The 8,936-nt window shown below is 39.5% G+C and overlaps 1 protein-coding gene across 1 annotated transcript in view; it reads left to right on the top strand.

The window, feature by feature from the left end:
* DNAH12 (dynein, axonemal, heavy chain 12) overlaps positions 1-8,936 on the top strand; it is a 250,257-nt gene that overhangs the window by 163,205 nt on the left and 78,116 nt on the right. The window contains 1 exon segment of the mRNA XM_015571050.1: positions 6,626-6,787. Coding sequence (XP_015426536.1) covers positions 6,626-6,787 — 162 coding nt within the window.

The following is an 8,936-nucleotide window of genomic DNA, read 5'->3' as shown; positions in this document are numbered from 1 at the left end:
TCAATTAAGAGAGTGAAGAGAACATGAAACACTTCCGGAATTTTGGAGTTCTGCCCGAACGGCTGGTGGGACCGTCAGCTCTTTGACCCTGATCCTTTCGCTTGAGATCTGACGTGTGGTTTTATTTTATTTATATATATATGTTATTGATTTCAGAGAGGGAGAGAGAGATTGGTGGTGATGAACTTCTTTAGCTTTATCTTGTCTGTAAAACTCTTTATCTGACCTTCAATTCTAAATGACACCTTTGCTGGGTTGTAGGCCCATTCTATTCATCACTTTGAACTTTTCTTGCCACTCCCTTCTGGTATGCAAAGTTTCTGTTGAGAAATCAGATGACAGTCGTATGGGTGCTCCCCTGTAGGTAACTAATGGCTTTTCTCCTCTGCTGTTAAGATTCTCTCCTTGTCTTTAACCCTTGGCATTTTAATTATGATGTGTCTTGGTGTGGGCCTCTTTGGGTTCCTTTTGTTTGTGAGTCTTGGTGCTTCCTGGACTTGTAAGTCTATTTCTTTCACCAGGTAGGGGAAGTTTTCTGTCATTATTTCTTCAAATCTTGCTCTCTCTCTTCCCCTTCTGACACCCCCATAATGTGAATGTCAGTGTGCTTGAAGTTGTTTCAGAGGCTCCTTACACTATCTTCATATTTTTTAAATCTTTTTTCTTTTTGCTCTTCTGATTGGGTGTATTTTGCTTCCTCATATTCCAAATCATTGATTTGATTTTCAGAATTTTCTACTCTACTGTTGAATCTCTGTAAATTATTCTTTATTTTAGTTATGTATGCTTAATTTCTGATTGGTCCTTTTTCATATCTTTGACATTCTGACTAAGATCCTTGAAAGTATAACTAAATGCCTTAAAGCTCTCATTAATTCTCTTGAAGCTTTCATTAAAGTCCTATAACCATTGTTTTGAACTCTGTCTCTAATAGTTTGCTTGCTTCCATTTCTTTCTTTTGTAACATGTTTCTTTGTCTCTTAATTTTGGCTGCTTTCCTGTATTTGTTTCTACGCATTAGGTAGAGCTGTTATATCTCCTAGAATTGACAGAGTGGCCTTACCAGGTGTCCTATAGGATCTAGTGCAGCCGTGGGCAAACTACGGCCCGCAGGCCAGATCCGGCCCATTCGGCTGTTCTATCCGGCCTGCGGAGCTGAAAGAGTGGAGGGTTCTCTTGCTCTCCCCTCCGCTCCTTCACCAGCAGCAGTGTTAACATGGCAATGTCGGGAAACACGGCCGCAGCTCCTTCTTCTGAGTCCAGTTTAAGAACCCATTGTGGCCCTTGAGTCAAAAAGTTTGCCCACCCCTGATCTAGTGGCTCAGTCTCCCCAGTCACCTGAGTTTGATACTCTAGGTGTGCCCCTTTAAGGGCTGTATGCACAGTCTTGTAGTTGAGCCTTGATTGCTGTTGGAGTTACTAGGAGTTGGCTGTGAGGACCAGCTGTGTCTCTAATGGAAGAGCTGCTGTACAGGAGACACCCTATGGAGAAGGATTTGCTTCAGTGGGGCTTTGGTGCTCACTGAGTCTGCCCCTTGAGTGTGTTGCTTGTTGATGGTGTAGAGTTGTAATCTGCTATGGTCTGAAGCTTTCCACTGGGTGCACCAGCTCTTGGGCCTCCCAGGAGGTACAAAGTCAGCCACTGCCTGGGGCCACATGCCAGGAGCTCCAGGGAGATCTGCAGATGGCTGCTACTGAGATTGGGCTAGGAAATTCCCAGGTGAAGCCCAGTTGTGAGACAAGGCAGGCTGGTGCTAATGCTGGGACTTGAGCCCATTATTGATAGGTTTGGGGCATGCTGATGCCAGCTGCAGGGAACAGTGTGGGTCATGCTGATGGAACTCAGTTATGGCTGTCAGTCAGCTCTGTGATGGAGGAGGTCCCAGCACAGGAACAATGATCCCTGCAAGCACTGCTGCCTGGGAGAAAGCTGCCCCTGAGTTCCTGCCCCAATGCCAGACAGTCCAGTTCCTCCCCATATGTCCCTGGATTCTACCAATGCCACTGCTTGGCGCTGGAGCTCAGAGGAAGTGAGACCATGTAAATTCTGTGCATGGGCCCTTTAAGAGGAACATATGGGACCCCAGAAGCCTCTGTGTCACTCAGCCACAATATCTGCTGGTTTTTACAGCCTGAAGTTACAGGGACTTATATTCCAAGCCATGGAAACCTGGACTGGGGATCTGGTGTGGGGCTGGGACCTCCTGCTTCTCAAGGGAGGCCTTGGAGATATCCCTCCTGATTAAAAAACAGCACATGGGTGTCAGACCAGCCTGTTCCATGCCTCCGCCCCTCCTACCAGTCTCAGTATGCTTTCTTCTTTACTTCTCTAGTTGTAGGACTTCCATTCAGCCAGATTTCAGGTGGTTCTGAATATGGTTGTTCTGTAGTTTAGTTTTAATTTTGATGTGGTTGTGGGAGGTGGTGAGTATAGGCATTTACCTATGCCACCATCTTGGTTCTCCCCCAGATACAGTATTCTTGGTTGACAGTTATTTTTTCTCTCCATACTTTGAATATATCATCCTACTCCCTTCTTGCCTGCAAGGTTTCTGCTGAGAAATATGCTGATAATTTTATGGAAGCTCCCTTGTACGTGAGAACATGCTTTCAAGATTCTTGCTTTATCTTTGACTCTCAACAGTTGGATTATAATATGTCTTGCTGTATGGATCTATTTGGATTTACATTGTTGGAGTTGGTAGGCTTCTTGGATTAATGTATCTGTTTATATCCTCAGTTTTGTCCATTATGTCTTCAAGTAAGTTCTTGGCCGCTTTCTCTCTTCTCTTTCTGGTACTCCAGTAATGCATCTATTGACCCATTTGACGGTATCCTTTTAGTACCTTAGACTGTTCACTCTTCATTCATTTTCCTGTTTGTTCCTCTGACTCAATGACTTCAAATAACTTGTCTTTAAGTGCACTGATGCTTTCTTCTGCCTGATCAAATGTGATGTTGCCCTGGCTGGTGTGGTTCAGTTGGTTGGAGTGTCATCTCATACACCAAAAGGTTGTGGGTTTGATTCCTGGTCAAGACACTAGATCACTGGCTTAATCCCCAGTCAGGGTATGTGCAGAAGGCAACCAATTGTTTCTCTCTCACGGTGATGTTTCCCTTTTTCTCTTTCTCTTCTCAAATCAATAAGCATATCCTCAGGGGAGGATTAAAAATTTTTTTAATAAAATAAGATAAATAAGTAAAATCTGATGTTGAGTACCTCTAGAGACAATTCTTTTAACATTGTTTCTGTAAATGATGACTTCTAAATTCATATGTAGCTACAGATTAATAGCCTGCTTGCTTAAAGCAGTGCTTCTCAACCTTCCTAATGCCGCGACCCTTTAATACAGTTCCTCATGTTGTGGTGACCCCCAACCATAAAATTATTTTCGTTGCTACTTCATAACTGTAATTTTGCTACTGTTATGAATCGTAATGTAAATATCTGATATGCAGGATGTATTTTCATTGTTACAAATTGAACATAATTAAAGCATAGTGATTAATCACAAAGGCAATATGCAATTATGTATGTGTTTTCCAATCGTCTTAGGCGACCCCTGTGAAAGGGTCATTCAGCCCCCAAAGGGGTCGCGACCCACAGGTTGAGAACCGCTGGCTCAAAGGAAGCAGACTCCAGCCTTCAGGCATTTTGGCTTCAGGAGATTTGCTCACCTTCAACTGATGAAAACAAGATCATAGCTTAACCTGCTCGGAGGTATTTATCAGAGCAGACTATGCAGACTAGTGCATAATGCATAGCACCTCTGAGAACCTACAACATCCTCTGGTTTCCTTTGTTCTGCCATCCTCTCCCCCCACCCTTCACCCCCTAACCCACACTCATAAAAAGCCTTGCCTGCACTGAGATAAGATGGTCTTTGTGACAAGAGTTCCCCATCTTCTCAGGTGTCTGGCTCTTGAATAAACCATCTTTCCTTGTACCAGCACTTTCCTCTAAACCAGTGTTCGGCAAACTGCAGCTCGGCAAACCGTGGCTCGCGAGCCACACGCGGCTCTTTGGCCCCTTGAGTGTGGCTCTTCCACAAAGTACCATGTGCAGGCACGCACATACAGTGCGATTGAAACTTCGTGGCCCATGCGCAGAAGTCGGTACTTTGTGGAAGAGCCACACTCAAGGGGCCAAAGAGCCACATGTGGCTCTCAAGCCGCGATTTGCTGACCACGTCTCTAAACATTGGCTTTTCATGTGGTAGACAGCCAAACTTGGGTTCAGTATTAAGTTCAGTTATTGTATTTTTCAGCTTCAGAATTTCTTGTTATTATTTTTTATAGTTTCTGTGTCTATTGATATTCTCATTTTGTTGTTGATGCATTGTTTTCCTGATTTCCTTTAGATATATAATATTCTCTTTTAGCGTATTGAGTACTTGATAAACTGCCACCTCTCCCACTTTTTACAGACTGACTTCATGTAGGGGGGAAACATCAATCAGCATGACTAGAGGTTCTGTGACTTCTCAGAACTTTTCTGGGCAAGCATCTTCTTTGAGGTTGTGCATGTGCTTTTATTCTAGTATATACAGGTGCTTTGGGCCATTTTAATTTCCTTTTTCTTCTCATGAGCTTACAGTGTTGGTTTCTATTATATTATTTTGCCCTAATCTCTTTCTTCCCCTGGCACCTTTTGGTGGAACTTCAGATTCTGCTGCTCCATCGTGCTGAGGTTCTTGCCTCTGTTTTCAGTGGCCTCCAACTTCATTTCTAAACTAAGTTCCTATTCCTATTAGTGTTCTGAGTCAGGCAAGAGAGAAATTAGTGCCTTAGGCAGCCCACAGATAAATCCAGAATACAGGATGCAAGTTCTACTCTATTCCTTCTGTCCTGAGGAAGGAGCCAGGAATTGATGGTATTCTCCTAATTGTGTTACTCTATGCTGGGTGAAAAAAATGCAATAAATTCTCTTACCCTCCTTGTATTGTCCCTTCTTTATTATGTACTCCTGAGGATGCTACAGCCTCTTAATTAGTTTCTAGAGTTCTCACAAAGGTATTTTGTTTTGTAGTTTGCTAATTTGGTGTCTCCAGGAGAAATGGGACCTGGAGTTTCCTAGTGTGTCATCTCACTAATGTCATTCTCTAGTTTCTTAATTTGTAAAATTTGGATAATTCCACCTATTTTATAGGTTATTGTGATTAAATTATACTATGTATGTATAGCTCTTTGTATTATCCCTGGCATGCAATTAGTATTTTTGAAATTTTGACTCTTTTTCTACTTGGAAACAGTTTCACACACTGTGTATTTCAATATGGCTTTTAAACATATTGGTACTTATTTTTCTATTTTTATATAATAATAATAAAGTAACACCATAAAATAATTATAAAACTCATAATTAGATACAAAACTTTTTTAAAAACAAGCTTGCCTACTTTTGATGATAGAAAATTATTTCTAAAATCTCAACAGCTTGCATATTGGAAGATGGCTTTAGTGAAAAAAGTGTTAGTTTTGTATAATATTAAAATTCAGCAGTTATTTAAATGGTATAATTTATTTAAAACGTTAAATATATCATTCTTAAATAAACATAACATTTTATTTTAAAAATTATTTGCAGAAGTAGTGATACTATTGTCTTCACTTGAAATATATCCAGTGGTATGCTGGCAAATGTTTAGCAACTAACTCTCCAGGAGGGTAAGGGGAACTTCTCTTTTGTAGCATTTGCAGATTTCTGTGGTATAAAAACTCCCACCATGAATGATTAAAGCTATCAACATGATGTCACTGAAAACAGTTGTAAAGAGTTATGTATTTGAACACCGTACCTGGGTTTTTACTGTATAAATACAGTTAATTTAAATAACCTCCATAGCATAAGTGATAGAAAACATAATAAACTAGGAGTGTATTTGTTACCTTTGTTTTTAATATAATTTAATTATAAGTTTATATAATTTAATTTTTAATGTTGGCTTTGTTTAACAATCTACTCACAAGTTCCTGAAATTTTAACAATCAATTCTACCACCCCAAATAAGTCAGCTCCAGCATACCACCAAGTTCAGATCTTCATATTAGTTGGGAATCTTTGGTTGCAATTGACATACAAAACAAAACAAAAAGCTCAAATTAGTTTAAGCAAAAGAGTTTTTGTCTTGCATGATTTGAGTGCAGAGATAGATAGGCTTTTGACATGGCTGAATTTACTGGCTCAAATGAAGTCCTCAGTAATTACTCTATCTCCTGCTTGCTTCCATTTGGCTTCTTTTCCAGCGGACTCATTCCATGTGGCAACACAGTTGGCCCCAAGTAGTTCTAAATTACAGACTTTTATATTCTCCATCTCAGAATGATAGAGATTCTTTCTGTATTCAAATCCCTCTTTGTCCCTCAAGACAGTGATTGGGCTCACTTAAGTCATATGCCCTCCTCTGATTAGTGACTATGGCTAGGGCGTGAGAAACCCTGACCAGCTGGGGTTCTCCCACCCAGGGGATGGGCAAAACAGTCCCTGATTGACATCTGCACTAGATGGGGGAAGAGGTACTGCTCTAAAATTCAGAAATTGTTGTCAAGAGAAGGAGAAGAAGAGGGAAAGCAAAAACGATAAATGTCTACCATAATCTGCTTTCAAGTACATTGTTATTTTAAGGTTCTCTTAAGGAATGTGGGCATGAAAGGCCACAAGACAGTCTTTCTAATCACGGACACTCAAATAAAAGAGGAAGCTTTCCTTGAGGATATCGACAGTGTGCTCAACACCGGAGAAGTACCCAACATTTTTGCAGCAGATGAAAAACAAGAAGTGATGGAGGTAAATACTTTTTTTTTAGGGAGTGCCTCTCCCAGCACAGAAATGTTCTTAGCTTGAAATTTTTTTCTCTGCTCTTTAGGATAAATATAGCTTGTGCAGAAGATGTTGGTAATTAAAAATTTTAAGTTTATTATTTAATTCATCTTTTGATTAATTTTAAATTGCTTTTACTATAATTGTGAGACAGAATTTTATTTTATAATTCCTTTTTTTCATAATGATGGCAATTTGTTTCATCAGTTTTATCTTATTTAGCATGTTTTATGAGTGATAAGAGTTTTCAAATCATGTCTTAGGGTTACAGTGATATGAGAAAATATAGCTTTAAAACATTACTTGGTTAGCTTTTATGTTTTACCACTGGTTAAAAATTTCCAAAACCCTTAATAAAACTACTTGTCTTAATAGTTCCGACATATCCGAGCGCCATACTTAGTGATTAAATTGACAAAAAACACAATTGTGAAGCACCCCTACTTCAGATACCCTGCCCTTTGACCACCATTTCTAAGAACTTCCCCTGCAAGATCTCTGCTAGTAATTTCCCCTTTCTCATTACTACAACTACTTTTACCCACAGAATACATTACTCACACGTGTATGCTTCATTCCAGCCTTCAGTGATAAGATGTGGAGTAAAATGGATTTACTCTAGTAGTTCAAGCACTCTGCTTTTCTCTTGTATGGAATGGAAATATTAAATACATTATAGTTCCTCCTACATAGGGTTGTTGTGAGGTCTGAGGATCACATGAAATAAAGCCCTTATGGAGTGTCAGACACTTAAAAAGCCTTCAGTAAAGGGAACATTAACAGTTTGTAGTCTGAGTGGAGGAGGAAAAACAAAAAAGATCCCTAGTTCTTTACTTTTATCTGGACGATGTCAAGAATGTGGCCCAGGCTGTTGAAGAATGGTGATTTTTCTAATTCATACAATAAACTCATCCCCCACACTCCCGTGTGCTACCATGAGTAGTAGGATTTCCTAAGCTTTACTAAGTTTTCCTGCTCATTTTAGCTGTTGTTTATCTTTTCCTCTTGTCATTTTGCTTCAAAACTTGCTTCACTACTATTTTATTGTATGGCCTTAAGAACTTCTTTTCTTCATGTTCCACTCAAGCCTAGGAACACCATATCAATTTATCCACAAGGACAGAGCCATGGTCAGAACTCAGGGATACTGAAATATATTCCTGTTTTTGCTTGCTTTATATTGATATTTTTAAATATAAAAGGTAATATGAAAGAAGTTCTATTATTTCCTCTCTACACTGTACATTATCCTGTGCATCCCACTTCGAAGACTGTCTTGGACTTCGTTTATTTCATCCCTCTGACAAAGATTTTACTTTAAACTTCATTCCTGATAACTGACCTCTATACCTTGGCTCTGGCCCTACCCACAGGGCATCCCTTAAAGACTCAGCATATCTGTCTGACTTCATCAGAGTCCCAGCCTCACACGTACATTTCCAGATGACTTTTTCCATGATGCCATTTGCACTCTTTGCAGAATGAAGTTACTGCAGCGTTTTTCTCAATGGAGCAGTGACTTCTTATTTACCTTATTTAGTGCAGGTATACCACCTAACATAATTTTTTATAAACTGACATTGATCATAGTGATCATAATTTGAGAATTACCATCTACATAGACTGTCTTGATTTATAGTTTTCCGTGGATATAAAGTAGAACATAGCTATAGTAGAGAATTCTTTGAAAAATAAATTCATTGTAATAACAACGGAAATTTTTTGATCATTGTGACCACTCCTTATATAAAATTTTTTAAATCTATTTATAAGACACTTTATTGACTATGAAACCTTTTGTGCTTTGAACAAGGAGAAGTGTAGGATATAAAATAAAAGCAAACAGTTACCTATGTCAAGAACTATTATAAGCCCTAGCTGGTTTGGCTCACTGGATAGAGCATCGGCCTGGGGACTGAAGAGTCCCAGGTTCGATTTCGGTCAAGGGCATGTACCTTGGTTGCAGGCACATCCCCAGTAGGGGTTGTGCAGGAGGCAGCTGATAGATGCTTCTCTCTCATCGATGTTTCTAACTCTCTATCCCTCTCCCTTCCTCTCTGTAAAAAATCAATAAAATATATTTTTAAAAAAATTACAAAAAAGAACTATTCTTTTT

Source organism: Myotis davidii, unplaced genomic scaffold (assembly GCF_000327345.1).
Source record: "Myotis davidii unplaced genomic scaffold, ASM32734v1 scaffold111, whole genome shotgun sequence".
In the NCBI taxonomy this organism is placed as follows: Eukaryota; Metazoa; Chordata; class Mammalia; order Chiroptera; family Vespertilionidae; genus Myotis; species Myotis davidii.
This window is presented reverse-complemented; position numbering and strand designations above follow the sequence as displayed.